This window comes from Pteropus medius, unplaced genomic scaffold (assembly GCF_902729225.1).
Source record: "Pteropus medius unplaced genomic scaffold, Ma_sr-lr_union100, whole genome shotgun sequence".
Lineage (NCBI taxonomy): Eukaryota > Metazoa > Chordata > Mammalia > Chiroptera > Pteropodidae > Pteropus > Pteropus medius.
Genome location: NW_024342644.1, coordinates 5,002,561 through 5,021,503, shown reverse-complemented (window position 1 = coordinate 5,021,503; position 18,943 = coordinate 5,002,561). Strand labels below are relative to the sequence as shown.

The 18,943-nt window shown below is 35.3% G+C and overlaps 1 protein-coding gene across 1 annotated transcript in view; it reads left to right on the top strand.

Moving 5' to 3' along the window:
• Positions 1-18,943, top strand: part of CAP2 (cyclase associated actin cytoskeleton regulatory protein 2) — a 119,897-nt gene that overhangs the window by 19,911 nt on the left and 81,043 nt on the right. Inside the window, exon 4 of the mRNA XM_039866488.1 lies at positions 2,925-3,025. Coding sequence (XP_039722422.1) covers positions 2,925-3,025 — 101 coding nt within the window. The remainder of the gene's footprint in view (positions 1-2,924; positions 3,026-18,943) is intronic.

Below are 18,943 nucleotides of genomic sequence, written 5' to 3'. Positions count from 1 at the left end.
TCCACACTCAACGACTAAATATATTATCTAAGTAATTATCAAAAAAGAAACTAATGTTCTCAGTTAGAATGTAAATTGGAAGGAATTATCATTCTGTAGATTTTAATTTTAAAGAGAACAAGACATTAAATTTAAGAACTGCAGTTTTAAAGGAAGCCAGCCTGATGTGAACCCAGATATCACTTTAATGTTACATGATCACATCACGTTGTTTTACCTTTGTCTGTTCCTAAGCAATATGCTTTTAAAATTATATGTGCATACCACACTTTAAAAAAAAAAGATTTAAAAAATTATAACATAAAAAGTTAACTATTTCTTTAAAACGATACATGTATGGCGAACTTTCTAAATTATCTACAGTAATTTTTCCAATTCTTGTCTAAGGTTGCAGATTTAGCAAATGAAAATACAGGACATCCAGTTAAATTTGAATTTCAGATAAACTACTTTTTTTGGTATAAGTGTGTTCCAAATACTGTATGGGGTATATTGCATGGTATACATTTATTCTAAAAATTTTTTCATTGTTTATTTGAAATTCAAATTTAACTGGGCTATCTGTATTTAATCTAGCAACTCTATTCTTGTCTCACATTCATTTCCTCCTTATCTGACCCATTTTGAATCCTGTCACACTTTTAGGGGCTAAGAAAAGCCTTAGGAAAGAGGGGCCTTCAAACAAAGCTTTGACCAGGCGAGATCCACATTGGAGCTTCTAGAATTTCAGGCATATTTGGAGCTGTGCCTTGTATTACATGCCCTGGGACAGAAATTTCTGTGTGAGCACAAATGCACAGGCTGGTTTTTTTTTCCCCCTGAACATAATGAAAATTAAAATGCTTTGAATGAATTGAAAGGGGATGTTATTTAAAGGAAGGCTGCCAGGGGCCTGTAAGTTTTTTCCGCATCAACTGAGACACATCTATGATTTCGTTTTAAGCCTCTTTTTGTTAACTATATGGTTGGTCTATGAGATTCAGTAAACCTTATTTGTAAGAAAATATTTTTATGTTCTCTTCAGTAACTTTGTTTCCTTATGACTTTGGCATCCAGTGAACAAAACACATGTCTCTAAGATTGCCAACCACAAATATAAAACCCACGAATACATAAAATAAAATTTAAATCCAATTCCCAAGAGATTGTGTAATGTTGTTGTGTAAGGGGCTGGGGACCTCCATACTTTGAATTTCATTTAAAGAGCTACGAGACTGCATTTTTAATTTTCTTTAATAAAAAAAAATCTAGGAAAATGAATAAGCCAAGCAAAATCAGAAGCCATAGTTAAATTACTTAAATATTTAAGCAAATATTTTCTAAAATAGCAAATCATTCCAAACCAGTTATTAAACTGAGGTTTTAAAACAACTTAGCTAGAAATTGATAATCCTACTTAAAATTAAGTAGGGTAATTAGTAAGTAGGATAATTAGTAAAATGTCTGAATCATAGCCATCCTTAAAACATTTGACTAATCCTAAATAACATTATTTCCATTTCTTCTTAATTAGTAAGCTTTGGTAATTTTCTAAATTCTATTTTTAATAAAACCTTAGAGACAACTTCTCACTTTAAATATAAACATCATCATTACAATAATGCTATAACTAAAGTTAAGTTTTTTTTTCTTTTTATTTAAAAAGAAACTTAGAAGGAACTCAATCCATTACAAATCCATAATATTCACAGATCAAAGAACCACCTTCTAATGATACTTGTGTTATGATGTTTCAATGTGTTTTGTTTTCTTCCTGACAATCAGGTAAGTTTGACTCAGCAATGGAAGAAATATTTTTGCATGCCTTCCAAGTGACAGGTACTATGTTAAGTGCAAGGAAATCTAAGATGAATTATACATAGTCCTAATCCTCCAGATTTTTTGGTCTCCATGCATTGCTATACAGGGCCGAAAATGCCTTGACTGAGGGATGCTCAAAGGATGCAAGCTGGGGTGAAAGACAAGTTATTAAAGGCTACCTGGAGGAGGTGTGAGCAGAGCCGAGAGATGAAAGGAAATTGTAAAATATTTCCTTTTATCATTATATCTTCTTCTATGTAGAGGCTTGTCACATTTCTAAAATTTTCCACCACTTTATATACCCAGCAGAAACCTCTCAGGCCTTTTCCACAACAACAAACAGGTTTATCTGTTTCCAGATGGATCCATAAGACTCTTTGGGCTTGTACCCCTTTTATGTTCTGGAAGTTGGTACATACTGTATTTTGAACTTTAAGATAACTCAGCTTCAGTAGCCTTATTAGAAGTTAGACTAGGTACAGAGAGCTGTAAACAGCTGTTTTCATCACCCTTTGGGCCTGTGGAAATGGGCACTTGGAAAAGAGGGACAAAGAAGGAAACTTAATCTTACAGATTTATGAGTTGGATATTTCTATCCTATATGAGAAAGGGAATCCTAGGTTTTGATTTGTATTTTAATAGCCTGTAGTGTTGAGTTTCTCAATAATATCTTTCTCAGTATTAGGGACATAGGAAGTCCAGGGCTTTGACAATTTTTTTCTGTGAATTAAAAGGCAGGGAAAGAAATGCAGAGCACACCAGATTGAGCTGTTGTCTCTTCAGCTTTTACAGTTATTCAGCAGATCAAAACTCAATCTGTATCACCTCAGCAGTCATTTTCATGCCCACCATCACCACTTCTCCTATCCCGGAAGTGAAGAAGGAACAAAATAAGTAACATCAGCTTTCTTTTCCTACTTGCCTAGAGTCTATTATTACCTTTTAATTGTCCTGGATAACATTTGTAACTGGGCCGGTCGGTAAAAGAGAAAGTACACTTGGCTTTGGATTAAAAAGGCTTGGTTCCGTTTTTGGATCTGCTCCTTATTTGACATGTGGCTTTGGTCAAGTCACATGCTTTTTACTAAACTACCAGGAACTAACAACATATTCTTCTTCCAAAGGTGTGGCACCCTCGGTGGAAGCTTTTGATAAACTGATGAACGGTATGGTGGCTGAGTTTTTAAAGAAGAGTAGGATCCTTGCTGGTGACGTGGAGACTCATGTGAGTACTTTCCTCCCCTGTTCTACGTGGAAAGGATCACTACTATTAAAAAAATAATAATAAATTGATTTAAAAAAAAAACAAAGTAACAAGGGTTAGTAAGGATATTGAGAGATTGGAACCCTTGTGCACTGCTAGGGGGAATGTAAAATGGTACAGCCAATATGGAAAAGAGTATGGTGCTTCCTCAAAAAATTAGAGATAGAATTATCATACAATCCAGCAGTTTCCTCTCTCTCTAGATATATACCCAAAATAATTGAAAGCAGGATCTCGAAGAGATATTCATACCCCCACTCTCATAGCTGCGCTATGCGCAATTGCCCAAAATACGGAAGCAACCCAAGTGCCTGTGGACGGATGGATGGATAAGCAAAATGTGGTCTATACATACAAGGGAATATTACTCAGCAGTAAACAGGAAGGAAATTCTGACACATGCTACAACATGGATAAACTTTGAGGATATTATGCTAAGTGAAATGAGCTGGTCATAACAGGAAATACCGTGTGATTTCATTTATGTGAGGTACCTAGAGTAGTCAAAATCATAGAAACAGAAAGTAGAATGGTGGTTAACAGGAGCGGGAGGAAAGAGAAATGGCAACTTATTTCGTGGATATAGAATTTTAGTTTTGCAATACAAAGTAAACTTGAAAAAAAATTCTGGAGCTCTGTTTATACAACATAAATATACTGAACACTACTGAACTACTGTACACTTAAAAGTAGTTAAGATGGTAAAGTTTGTGTTATGTGTATTTTGAAAAAAGTATAGCTTAAGAAAAACAAAGTTATGGAATTTGATAATCCATGAATCGGTAGAAACCTTTACTGATATCCAAGCCAGTTTTAGACACTTTTTTTACATTTTTTAATGTTTAGCATTCTCTCTATGGTTAGTCATTTTTTGAATGCATTTAGTGAAAATCAAAAATAATAGCCAAATTAAAAACCTAAAAGAAGTTTATTACCAGGTTCTTCTTGTTTATTTGTCTTTGTTTCTCACAGAGGATTGAATTCCAAATCCATCTGCTTATAGATTTCTCAGCAATGACACACACCTGGCAAAAACATTTTCAGTACAGATTCAGAGAAATTCTGATTCTTGAATAAAGTTGTGGCTTGGGGTTAAAAAAAGTAAAAAAGGGATTCTCTTTTGCTCATTCCCAATTAGACATTATATGCAACATGCAACCCTGGTCTTCCAGAGGATTTGGTGACTCAAGTTATGCCAGAGGTTCCAGGATTGTAATTAAATAGGTGCTTATCTCATCACATTTGCAATGAATTTATTTGCCACATCTAAGAAAAATGAAGATTATTCTCATGACCTCTGTTTTTATTAAATATTCCTATTGAAATACCCATTGGCAAAAGAGGGGAAGTTCTGACATATATGAGTTTAAGAAAAGTTTGTAATAAAACATGTTCACTTCAAATATATCACAAAGCTCTGTAAGTACTCTGGTCTGTTCTTGAGCTTAATGTTTTTGTTTACAAGAGACCACTTATGCAGTAAGATAGTGGCTGAGCTTCTTATATTCTAAGGCACAATAGCACCTGAAAGCTAACATACAAAATGGAATATTACCCCAATACACTAAAAGGGATTTTTTGAGTGATTGATGAATATTTACTTTCTTGAACACAGTGACAATAATTATTGTGTCATTATTAGTAGTATTAATTAATGTTGACATTGTGCTTCTGAGGTACACAGTATAACTCTTGTTAGTAATATCACAAAATTATGTATAGAAATTTTTTACTGGAGAATGAAGCCTATAAATAAGTATATTTAATTTTATTTTTAAAATGTAGATTTTGCATACTAAGTCTCTTCAAATTGCTTAATAAACAGTTCCTTTAAATTCTTTTTAGGACAAAGTTGAGTTATAAATAAAGTGTAGCTTGATTTATATTAGGTTTTTTCTTCTCTCTACTCATTAACCTGAAAGCAGTGTGAACCAAAAGAAATAATATTCTCAATAATGGATATATAATACTTTTTAAAAAAATGAAGGAAGGCAGGAAGGGAGAGAGAGAAGGAAGGAAAGGGAAGAGAGAGAAAGAAAGAGAGAAGAAAAAGAGAGAAAAACACACCATCTGAAAGTTTAGACTCTGATTCTACAACACAAAGAAAAAGTACAGACAGCTATCATCCATCTGCCTATTATTTTAACATATTGAACAAGTAGTTTATTTTTTCTCTCTTATAGAACCATGTGTCATTGACATTAAGCTTGCAGCTGCTGCCTCTCACATAAGCCAGTAGTGGCGGGGTTGAACTTTGTTCCAAGAACACACCTGTTGCCTAGAAAAAAACCCTCACATACCTGATTGTGTAGTATGGAAATCTGAGAATGACACAAATGTGCATCATGTTAAATCCTGTCCCTGTGTTTAAAAGCTATTTCACAGATACTAATAATGAATAAGGGCAGCCAAGCTATGATTTAACGTCTGTCTTGATGTGTTGGCTGCTTGTCGGGCTTAATTTACTGAACATTCAATAGTCTATTGACAAAACAGACCACAAAAAAAGGGGGAACTAATAGCTACAATTAGGAAGCTCTGCTGAACCGACCAACATAACAGGTTTAGCAAAGATTAGATCTTGTAAAGCCTTCTTATATGCAACATAAACCAAAGGGCTTATTTAAATTACTCTTAAACCTTGGAACACTGACACAGCTTGCACCCCTTTTAAGAGAGAATAAACAATGCATCATTTTATAATAGATGTTTAGAGTAAATATAGTCCTCAGTGTCACAGGAAAGGATCCTCTAGAAACTGGGCGTACGTAAAACCAAGCCCTTTGTCAGACATAATTTCTCCTTAAATGAACAAATGTGATTTTTTTTTTTTTACAAAGCTGTCCTGTGGTTTTTCATGGTATACGGATATACTAAATCTCAAGTCTATTTCTAAATGATTTGACAATCATGAAACAGCTGCAAATCATATAGCTCTTCCTAACTCAAACCCTTTTATAGAGTTTACATTTGAAATGTTTCTTGATGTCTGGAACATTTATTTCTTACTCTTGATTAAAATGGATAAAAAAGAAACACTTTCATGTTGTTTAATAAGAATGACAGAACCACGATTTGAACAAAAGGGCAATAAATTCAACCGAGAAGTATAACACACTTAAGCATGGTATGATTAAACCGCACTGCACTATTGCATTCCCTGACTTTATAAGATAATTATTAAGATAATTATTGTAGCATCACTTTTGATGGGTCACCATCACTATTCTAGAGTTCCTAGTCCTTGTCATTTATTTAAACCATCTACAAAATGTTTTGTTCATTTTATACCATGCTGGCTTGGTAGAGTTCAAAGAATGACAAAATAAGGAGTATTTTCCTCTGATTAGCATTGGCAGTTTGTATTTGGATTTTAGAGCTGGCTCTGCTTTTTTACAGCATGACCTTGAGTTAGTCCCTTAACCTGCTCAGTAATAAGGCTGGATGACCTCACTTCCCAGGGCCTTCTGGCTCTCACAACCTGTTTGAGTGACTCACCCGCTGTCTCAGCATTAAAGCATGAGGGGGCGATTTGGTTTCCAGTTGAAAAGCTTGTGATAAGGCAGCATTATCACCATTATAAAAAGCATCTTGGGCCACGCCAGGGAAAGTACCTCAATCATCTGAACATGTGAAGCAAGCAGAAGGCAACATGTCAGAAAAGGGATATACAGAACACTAAAGATAAAATTTCATCCTACTTTCCCATGATATATAAGGAAATCAGACTCCTTCGTCTAAAAAGACCTTGAGGTCTCCATGAGTCTGTCCTTCTTGGTCTTACAGGTTGTCTCTTCTACCTTCATGTGGAACTTACCTCTGGGATAATTAATACAATCTCTGCAATAAATAATACAAAAATATGTGTTTATTTTACTAATTCTATTTGTATTCTTCCTTTGATCTTAGAAAAAGTGGCCATTTGCATTTTTGGTGCTTTATAATCTGGGACTACATAGAAACCCAGCTGCCCCTGCTAAGAAATATTATCAAAAGCACAAGTTTGGGATTGACTCAACAGAATAGCCCATTCTACACAGATCTCCTTCACCCTCTCACTCACCTTCAGACAAATCGGTCCTCCTATTAACTTCTGGTTTCCTGATAATTATCTTCACTTGAACATTTATTTTTATTATAACTAGACAAAGAATACCTTGGCAGTCTCAAACCCAAAGGATCTATATGTCTTTCCCATTCTCCAAATGGCAGAGAGCCAAAAAAAATGACTGTGTAAAGAATTCTGCCTCTAGATTTCATACAGGCTTTGAATCTCCTTTCTTACTGTCTTAGCCAGCTACAATAGTCAGAATTATTAGAGAAATACCTTAGAAATTACACATTCCAATATACAGCCCCTTTTCTTTTACTTTCTTTGACTTCCTTCCTCCTTCTTTTCTTCCATCCATCCATCCATCTTTCTCTCCTTCCTTCTCTCGGCAGAGAAGGAAACTGCAAACTAGAGAAGTTAGGTGATATGTTAAATGGAGCACCACGTCTTGATGGCAGAGCCAGGAATCTCATCTCCAGAGTGTCAATCCATCGCATTGGGAGATGCCTGGTTGTGATTGGCTGGGCAGTTATGCCTCCCAACACCTTTGTCAGTAACTGGATCCCTAGTGAGAAGCAAGTGGCACTTACCTGCCCTCTGCACTCTCACTGTAACCATTCTCCTTACCAAATGTCCACAATATAAGGAAAGGTCATTATGACCGTTGGCTCAGGGACAAAAGCTGAGAGGGTGGAGCATTTCCGTAACTCGTGCCTTTCGTGTGTCTCCTCAGAGGAGTGCTGAGGGTCAGGGAGCATGGTGACCTCCAAGACAAATGAACTCTGCCCCTCATGGGTCTTCGCTTCTGCCCCATCGCATTGGCCTTGTCTCAGCCTGATCATCACTCACTCCGTTGTTGTTACCAAATTTGCAGAAGGTCATAGATAGATTAGTCTCTGTTATCATTCCTTCCCAAGAACGTGTAGAATTTTTATTCTCAGCATCGAACACATGCTTTACTACCAAACATATGCTTTGACTCACAGTCCATCTCCTGCTAAGTTGTTGGCCTTAGTTGGAATCTCTCGGGTTAAGGTGATACCTGCCCTTTTGTTTCTTCCTGGACAGTATATGCTTTTGCTAAACTTTTGTCTGAGTGTTTTTCTTTCGGCTCTTTAAAGGAAAGCTTCTAAGAAAGCCTATTTCTTTTTCTGTTCTTTATTCACTGGCATAAGCAAAATGGTAGATCCAAAATACACAGGCTTGCATTCTGAGTGCCCAGGCTGCTGTGGTTAGGGGTAAGTAAGCTGTGTTACCCACCAGCAGGCACCTCTTGACCTGCACCAGGGGGAAAATTAGATTATTGAGTTTCATATAAATGACTTTGCTCTAAGTAAAAGCACAGCAAGAATTTATAGCTCAGTCTATGTCAGGAGTTCCTGAGGGTAACCAGCAACTTTTCTCCAGAGATTTTTCTCCAGAACTACCCTTTCAGAGGATCTTTAGTATTTTTGTTTTGTTTTGTTTTCTAGTTATAGTTAGATTGTGGTTCAATATTATAAGTTTTAAAATGTGATATTATACATTTTATAACATATTGTAAGCCAGCTCTTTTTACTATATCAATATAAGATGTTTTGGTAATGTAAAAGAAAACAAGGCATTCAATGAATTAATAATTTATCACTCCTCTGCATTTGCAATAAAAATCCTTCCCCTTTCAGAAAACACTTTGCAAATAAGTATTTTAAATAGTAAGGTACTTGGAATGCTGATACTTTTGATTGCTTTAGTTAAAACAGCTTAATATTCAGAAAAAGTAGTATGATTTATCTTTTTTGGCCCACCTGTGGATTATTGAGGTTTATTTCAAGGTTCCAGAAGTATGCTGTTTTTCTCTGACCCTCTCAGTGTCTAGCACTGTGCTCATAGTAAGTGGTTAATAAATGTTTGCTAAATGAATGAACGAAAATGAATGTTTAATGAATGAATCAACTCCTTAATGAATTATTGAATCAATGAATGGATGAATTTGACAATTTGAATCAAGCAGTGTCCTAGACTAGCAGTTAAAATAAAAATCAAGGCCAGGTTTTAAGTAGTGAATTAGCAAGTGAAATATGGAGAAATATAGACTCGATAGATTTTTATCTCACACACACACACACACATACACACACACGCACGCACACAGAGAAGAGTCCTAAATTTGTCATAGCCCTGACAATTTATCTGGTACCTCCCTTGTCCTCTTCATTCTCATTCCTGTTTTGTAGTTAAGGAAAGTGAGCCATTGAAAGACTAGAGTTCTAAGGCAGCTGAAAAAAGCAAGGTGAGAATTCATAAGTGATGTGAAAAATCATCAATAAATTGACATAGTCATTTCCAATAAAAATCCCATGAGCTCTTTCTGAGACAGGGTATTTTTCTGAAACTTACTGTATTTTAAAATGAAGGTCTCAATATATCCAAACACAGACAGTACCAAACTTTTCAATTGGGACTCCCACCCCAAAGTTCATTTGTAAAATAGTTCTTAGAAACTTGGAAGATATTTGCCCATAGACCTAATGTAAGCAATGAGCGGTTTGGTTCCTATGCAAAGGTACAGACAAGCATTACTCTGTGTGTAGTACATAGACCACCGCCGTCCACAGAATCTTTGCTAATGGTCTGTCACAAGGTAAGTACAGAAATTGTAAGACCAAAAACTTTGATAACAATCCAACAGAGCAATTTTAAGTCTGTTCTATCTAGTAATTTAAAAAACCAGGACTCGTGCTTTGTATGTCTGGTTTTTGTTTCATGTTTCTAGTGAGGCTCTTTATTTTACTAAAGTATTAGTCTGTGACAGATGAGAAATTAAAAAGAAAAACCTCACCAAAGGTTTTTTTGAACAGCACTTATGTAATGCGAAATGCTGGAAAACATCTTTCCACTATGCTTATAATGGATGCAAGGAAATAATAACATTAAATGAAACATAGTCATTTATTATGAATGCTGGTACCTGGAGGAGTGCGAGCTTAATTAGAGAAAGACAAAGAAATTGGTGGAGATTTCTATGCAGATTATGCTTACTTTCAGCTAATGTTGGGCCTGATTCCTTTCTACTTGTGCTACCTAACATAGAATTTCTCTTTTTCTTTATGAGTGGATATCACACTCCTTTGATTATATGGATTACTTTGGAATTCACAAAAGGGACACAAAAAGGCAAGAAAAGAGATTTGTCTAAGGATAATTGAGCAGTAATTGAAAGAAGAGAAGGCAAAGAGGACCTATATGCACTTAAAAAGATTCACCTTATTAAAAATGAGGTCTGAAACAGTACTCATCTAATTACTGACAGTGGTCATTTTTAGGGAGCTGACTTACTAAGAGCTTTTACTTCCTAAACATCTATGTCTTTTGCTTTTTACAAATATGTGTTAACTGTTATCATCAGAAGAGAGGAAAAGGAACATTTGGTACTTAAAAAAATCTTTGAATCCAGATATTGCCTGGAAGGGAGTTCACTGAGCAGCAAAAGACAGAAGAGAAAATGCAGGCACCAGGTGGTATGGATCCCACACGGCTTGGCTGTAGGGCGCCTGCCTTAGTGGTCCAGGGTCCAAGCTACTTGCAGATTCATGGGGAGTAAGGGAACCAGTTTCAGCAAGGACTATTCACAGGTTGAGTATTTATAGTGAAATCTCAGTGTAGATGGATTGATGTTGGGTGGATACGGTTAATGAATGAACAAAATCTGGTTCATAGCTAAATTTTGTCATCGGTAGAGATCAACCTTTTTTCTCTGCCTTATTTTCATTTTCCATATCAGTAAGAGAGGCGACTGTAAAGAAGGGGAAAGAAAAAGAACTAGTATTTATTGAGAGCCTGTTATGTGTCAGGCACTTGGCCCACTGGTGAGAGACATTGCTTCACTTGATCATTAGGCAAACACTTGAGGTAGGTAACATTCGAGATGAAGAAGCCAAGCCTCAGAAAGCTAAGGTAACTCGCTTATGGTCATGCAGCTAGTAAGGGGTGAAGTTGAACTCTATCTAGGCCTATCTGAAGATCTAAAGCTTTCGGTTTCTCTAGTATACCACCTGTTTTCCACCCATTTTAGTCCTTCATTATTGAGCAGTAGTTACTGAGCTTCTGTAGTAATAAAGGCCCTTCTATGTAGGAACCCACTGTCCTAGTCCTCAAGAACAATATTATCTACTTGGGGACACAAGGCATAGACACATGCATGACAGTCAAATAAGAGAATGGCTTAAATAACACAAGTGAAAGGACAGTGTTCAGTGTCACAGTGCATTCTAGAATCAGGAGTACCAGTTGTCTCTAATATTTCAGAGTGGTCTTAGAGTAGCCAAGTATTGTTTACTTGTATAGACCCAACATTCAGCAACCATGAAGAGTTCTGGCTTCCTAAGTCAAAAGATTTGGTTTAAAAGTGTTGATTAAAATGCCTTAGATTCCTTAAGTGTTAGAAAAACAAGTTAGAGATTTGGAAAGGGGCCAATCTGCCAAGTGTTTTGTAGCTATACAATGATTGAATATGAAAATGAAGTTAATTTAGGAGAATGGTTTCGTTCAGAATATAAAATCATAACAATATTCATACCTGTCAGAAAAGCAAATGGATTTAAACATACAGTAGTGGTTTTTTCCTGTTCTCATGCCTTAAGAAATGCTCACTTTTTTAACTCTTTCAAATCCTTGATCTTCTAAAATACAAATTGCAACAATTAATTACTTACAAGAGTTCTATGTTGGGTTTTTAAAATTATAGTGATTGGTTTTATATTACAGATTTTGCAAACTTTTTCTGAGCATTGTTTTTGTAATCTGCTTGCTCAAGTTAGACCATACTTTCTGAATCTCTTTCCTTGTCAGTAAGTCGTGGTCTACATTATCATTCATAATGACTGCATAGTATTTCATTGTATAGTTAAAACATAACTGATTTGCACAATCGAAATTGTGTATAGGTGAGATAAATATACGTATATGAATGCAGGGCTCAGATTAGGGTGAGACAAGCAAGTCCCCGGGATGTGACCCTAAGAGGGAGCACACCTGAACTCCTCAGCAGCCTCACCCTGGTCCCGGCCCTGTAAGGATGGTAATCTAGCATTATTTATAATCATTTAAAAACTTAGTGACGTTTGATGTTTTTAGGTCTTCCCCTATTAGAAATGAAATTGCAGTGCATATTGTTGTACAGACATTATTTTATAATTGTACAATTATTTTCTCAAGGCAAATTTCTAGAATTGGAAGTGTGCTAAGTCAATGGCAAGCATTTCCTAATATTTATTGTGACCCTTGCCCTCCCTTCCCCCCCACCCACACACATTGTGCTGATTCATACTGTGCAGTATCCGAAAGTGTTTTAGGCTAGTAGGTGATAATTACCAACAAGGAAAATGAGAATTTTAGGGAAACAATACATGATTTGAATGTGCATTAATATTCATGGCATTAATTGTTTAAAAATACTTTGCCCTCTGCTGGATAGGCAGGAAAATAAAAACAAAGCTATACTTCCCTATATAAATCATCCTTTTTGCAAAAGAAAACAATTTATCAGTTCTACCTTTTATCAATTTGACATACCAAAAAATTTGTTTAAATTGCCTCTTTGGGGCTAGATATGACATGTTTTGGATGTAGCTGGTTGGGTGTTGAGGTAACTTGAACTGGGGCCAATAATGTAGCTGAGATATATAATAAATTTCAGGCACGGATGTAGAAAGGACACGTTGGAGCTGTTCCTTAGTGTCGGAACTGTGCACAATGGCTGCTGTAAATACTTATGTGAGCTGGAAGTTGCCAAGGCAACAGTCCTATTAGTGAAAAATAAACCTCTTTTATTATCAGTGCCTGAATGGTTATCTTTTTTATAAAATGTGCCTAGTAGTCTAATATTGACATTCTCAATTTACCTACTCATCTTTCCTTTCTAAACTGCAGAACTATTTAGCTCTCTTCAATAAGCATGCCTCCTTTCTCTGCCATGAGAGTGGGATCATTGAAAAAAAAAAACTGTCAACTGTAAAGGCAGTAAATATACTAATTTATAACAATTACATAATATAAAGTTATTGACCTTTTGATATATGCTTTGGCTAAGGCAGAGCCTGAAATCGACTGGGACTTGGTTGGTATTTTAGCAGGCCAAAGTCTTTAAATTAACTTGTCTTTATGATTTAATGGAGCATTGCCATTTTTTTAAGTAAGTGGAGTGTGACATTACTGCTTCCTTTCCCTAGTGAGACTGTAAATTTAGACTCTGTAAATGTGTGCACACTGGAAACTTCAAAAAGGCAGCTGTGACTGAGTCATAAGCTTTAGGGAACCCACTTGTCTTAAAGAGCCAGAGAGCAATGGTAAGGGGAACGACAGTCAGAAATGACTGGGTATCAAGTATGGTGCTTCCTGGGTTCTAGAGGGAAAGAAATCTTTTCTTCAAAAAATAATGTCTTTCTCTTTTTTATTATAATGCTTCTTGTGTTTTGCCTAGCTAACCAAATGGGAAAACTTACCTTTTCAGTCATGGTTATCAGACATTCATTTATTTCAAGATTGAATGTTATCTGTTTCACACAACTAGCACCTTATCACTTATTACTCACACTCACTAATCACTCTCTGTGCTCATGATTTGTTTCCCGTGATTTATACCTGGTAGCACCGAGGCACACAGTATAGGTACTTAGGAAATGCTTTTAGATTATGATATTAAATAATAAACTTCTATTTCACTCAGTGATATCTTTTAAATAATTTTTATAATAAAATTTAAATGTTTGATATAGAAAATTTTGACAATAAATTTGAAGAAGAGAACAAAAACCACTTATAATCCCACTACTCAGAAATGATTGCATGGCTTATTTATTTCGTAAGGACATTGTTCAAAGTTTCGTTTTCTCCTCAGTAAGATAGAATAAACACTGTAATCTGTGCCAGCCATATGTATAACACAAGTGACACATGCCAAGTACTGGCAGGTACAAGTAGTCCAGGTGAGATATTAAGATGCTCACTAAAATTATGGGGCCAATTATAGTCCAAGTAAAGCTGGTTTTTCTTCTGTGTCACTGTGGCAATTCCAGGTTCAACAACAAATAGCAGTCAACCTTATTTCCCATTTCTTAACTCTTAGGTTTAGACTCTATTGCTGATAAAACAGATTTGGCCCTCAGAACTGGTTTTAGCACAAGCAGATATGCAGGTTTCTTTTGTTAATGGTAATTCTGGCTTCTTGTGACCTTTCCTATTGGCACATTGGGAAGAGGGAGAGCTGTTTCTCAAATTTATCATGCAAAACTGTAAAAGTCCATGGGAACTAAAGAAATCATAAAGAAGAAGCATTATGTACTTGTATATTTTATTCTTGGCTGTGACGGCATAAAATGGCAGTTTGGGTGTTGCTTGAGTCTCCCAACTCCAATAATATTCCTAAGTACTTCCAAGCATCCCCCAGATAAATACGATAAAAATAACCATAATAAGCACAAAGAATAAAATCTCGTAGTAAGTATAAAAGCATCTTTGGAGAACTTTGCCATTTTGAACATTCCAGTGTTTAAATGATTGAACACAATGTTTGAACAGAAACATTCCAAGTAAAAATAGTTTCTCATAGAGCCTCTTAGTGACCTCTCATCATCACAGTCCCACCATCCTTTCCACCAGATAACTTCCCCTAAGCTCCTTCCACATAGGTTTGCATAATCTCCACATTCACACCTTATCCACAATCTCACATATACATACATCAAAGGCAGGTAACAGGGAGATGCTCTGTTACCAAGAGGATAAAGCTGGAATGGAAGTTCCAAAATGCTGTCTGAAAATTGAAATGGAATAAGTTTATTCTCTTTTTTTTTTTTAAATGGAAGAGGGACTTCCAGTTTCTGGTTTCACATGTAAGGAGCTTGGAGATTGCCACTCCATCCCAACAACAACTAAAAAGCTGAATAGGCTGAAAAGCCAACAATTCTTCTTAGATCCATAAGAAAAAGGAGGACACAAGGCAAGCTGCTGTCCCCAAGATATGAGAGACAGATGAATACAGGAATTGCAGCTTACTGGAGCAGAGACTTATGAGGGAAACTGCCACAGGAACCAGTGCTGGGGTAGGAAAACCTGACGTGTAATTGACAAATTTTTGGAAGTTCAGTGTGGACAACTCTGAAAGTGAAGAACTCCAAAGGAGATCAGTCATGAGATTGGGCTGGGTCGGGGGTACTCCACAATATTGTGAGATTTATCTCCAGCGGCTTGACCAGGTTTCCACAATAAATATTGGGGGGAATTCTATTCTTAACAAGGACTGCCCTCACAGGAAACTAGTTAACCAGAGCTTAATCTGGACTGGAGGAAGGAAATACTCAATTCCAACTCGCTCGAGTCTTCCACATGGGGAAGGAAAATACCCGAATCAAGCCCACTAGCCAACCTATCCCATCTGAGAGGGAATTAAAAAATTGAGAAAGACTTGTGAAGTTCATAGTCCAGAGATAATAGGCTCGCTAAAAGGCTGAGACCTAATCATAGGACTAAAGTACACTTCCCCTCCCCTCACACCTCAACATCACATTACAGAAGTCCTATTTGCAGCAATTCCTTTTACCCAGTACATCACGTTCGTCTATCAAGAAAAAATTACAAGGCATGCCAAAAGGCAAAAACACAATTAGAAGAGACGAAGCAAGCATCAGAACCAGAAATGACACGCGTGTTAGAATTTTCAAACTGAGAATTTAAAACAATTATGAGTGATGTGCTGAGGGCTCTAATGGATAAAGTAGACAGCATGCAAGAATACATGGGCAATGTAAGCAGAGAGATAGATGTAAATAAAGAATGAGAAAGAAATGCTAGAGATCAAAAACACTGTAACAGAAATGCAGAATGGCTTTGATAGAATTATTACATGGCTCAATCTGTACATGGCTCAAACTCTGAGCCAGAGAATATGGCAATAGAATCTTCAAAAACAAAAAACAAAGAGAAGAAGGACTGGAAAAAAAAACAAAAAAACAGAATATCAAAGATCTTGTGACAACTACAAAAAATAAAACATATGTATAATGGGAGTACCAGAAAGAGAAGGAAAAAAGAAAGGAACAGAAGAAATATTTGAAACAATAATAACTAAGAATATTTCCCAAATGAATGTCAAACACCACACCACGGATCTAGGAAGCTCAGAGAATACCAAGCAGTATAAATACCCCAAAAACTACACCTCAGTGTATCATTTTCAAATTACAGAATATCAAAGATAAAAATTCTAAAAGAAGCCAGAGGAAAACAATACCCTACATACAGAGGAACAAAAATAAGAGTTACATCTGACTGCTTCTCAGAAACCATGCAAGCAAAAAAGAGAATAGAGTGAAACACTTAAAGTGTTGAGATGGAAAAAAGAAACAAAACTATCAACCTAGAATTCTGTATCCTACAAAATTATTCTTAAAAAGTGAAGGAGAAATTTTTGTTTGTTTGTTTCTCAAACAAACAAAAATTAAAGGAATTTTTTGCCAGTAGACCTGCCTTATAATAAATGTTAAAACAAGTTCTTTAGAGAGAACAGATATAAGTCAGAAACTTGAGTCTATAAAAGATATAAAAGAAAGGAAGAGCATCAAAGAAGGAATAAATGAAGGTAAAATAAAAACTTTTATTTTTACATTCTTAATCTAACAGATAATAATTTGTTCAAAATTATAAGAGCAACAATGTATTTAATTATGTACACTTATGTATATATCATATATACACATATATGCTTATATATCAGTGTAATGAAAGACAGCAAAGGACAGATAAAGGGGATTAAGATTATTTTGTTATTATGAGGTACTTACACTACTGTGTAGTGGTACAGTGTCATTTGAAAGTGAACTTGGATTAGTTGCAAATGTATATTGCAAAGCCTAGAAAAACCACTTAAGCAAGTACAAGTAGAAGTATACCTGATATGCTAAGAAAGGAAAGAAAATGGAATCATGTAAAACGCTCAGTTAAAACCACAAACGGCAGAAAAGGAGAGTGTGACAAAAATAGAAACAAATAACAAAGGCAACAAATAGAAAACAGAATGAATGTGGTACATATTAATCCATCAGTAATCACTTTGAATTTCAATAGTCTGAATGAACCAATTAAAAGACAGAGATTGTCAGAGTGGATCAAAAACACAATCCAACTATATGTTGTCTACAAGAAACACACTTTAAATATAAAGAGACATGTAAATTAAAAATAAATTGATACAGAAAGATATACCATACCAATTTTAACCAAAAGAGAGCAGGTGTAGCTATATGAGTTTCAGATAGAGCAGACTTCCAAGTAAGGAAAGTTATCAGCAAAAAAGAAAACCATTGCATAACGATAAAAAGGTCAGTTCTCTGAGAAGACAATTCTTAATACATATGCATCTAGCAACAGAAGATCAAACTGATAGAAGTGAAAGAAGAAATTGATGAAGTCACTGTCATAATTGGAAACTTCAATACCCCTCTCTTAGAAATGGACAGAAGATCCACTGGCAGAAAATTAGTAAGGATGTAGTTGAACTCAACAATGCTGTCAATCAACTGGCTATAAGGGACATCTGTAGACTAGTCAACAACAGCAGAATACACATTTTTCTCAAGCTTACATTAACATTCACTAAGATAAATCATATTCTGGGTCATAAAACACACCTTAACAAATTTAAAAGAATAGATTTATATAATGTCTACTCTCGGGTTTATTAGTAGACTGGACTCCTAATAATTAATAGTTCAATGCCATTGTGGAATTGAACCAGAAGTCAGTAAGAGAAAGGAACCGGAAAATCTCAAAATATGTGGAGATTAAACTATGCACTTTGAGTGACACATGGGTCAAAGAAGAAATTTAAAAATATGTGAACTCGGATGTTACCTAGATTTATTATGGTGATCATTTAGTGGTATATGCAAATATCAAATCATTATGTTGTACACCTAAAAGTAATGTAATGTTATATTCAGTTATACTTCGGCGAAAAAGGTATTTTGAACTAAATGAAAATGAAAACTTAAGATCAAAATTTTGAAGATTCAGTCACTGAAAGCAGTGCTTAGAGGGAAATTTATAGTATTGAATGAATATATTAGAAAAGAAGAAAGATCTTAAATCAGTAATCTAAGTTTCCACCTTAGAAAACTAGGAAAAGAAGAAAAAAATAATAAGTAGAGCAAAAATTTTCAATAAAAATGAAAACAGGAAATCAATAGAGAAAACCAAAGAAACCAAAAGCTGGTTCTTTGAAATGATCAATAAAATTGATAAGCTTCTAGCTAGGCTAAATAAAGAAAAAAGAGAAAGGGTACAAATTACTAACATCAGAAATAAAAGAGAGGACATCACTATAGATTCCATGGAAACTAAAAGGATAATAAAGGAATACAGTTAACAACTCTATGCCCACAAATGAACCTAGATGAAATGAACTGATTTCTTGAAAGGCATATCTGCCAAAACTTACACAAGAAGAAATAGACAACCTAAATAGGCCTATATTAAAGAAATTGATTCAATAATAAATAACCTTCCAAAAATAGAAAGCACCAAGCCCAGATGGGTTCACTGACCAAACATTTAAGGAAGAAATTATACCAATTCTCTACAATCTCTTTCAGAAGATAGAAGCAGAGGTAATATTGCTTAAGTCATTCTATAGGCCAACGTTATCCTAATATCAAAAAAAGACAAAGACATTGTAAAAAAAAAAAACAAAACTACAGCCCAATATATCTCATGAACATGTAATATATTGCAAAAAAAATCCTCAACCAAATATTAGCAAATCTAATTCAAAATGTATAAAGAGAATTATATAC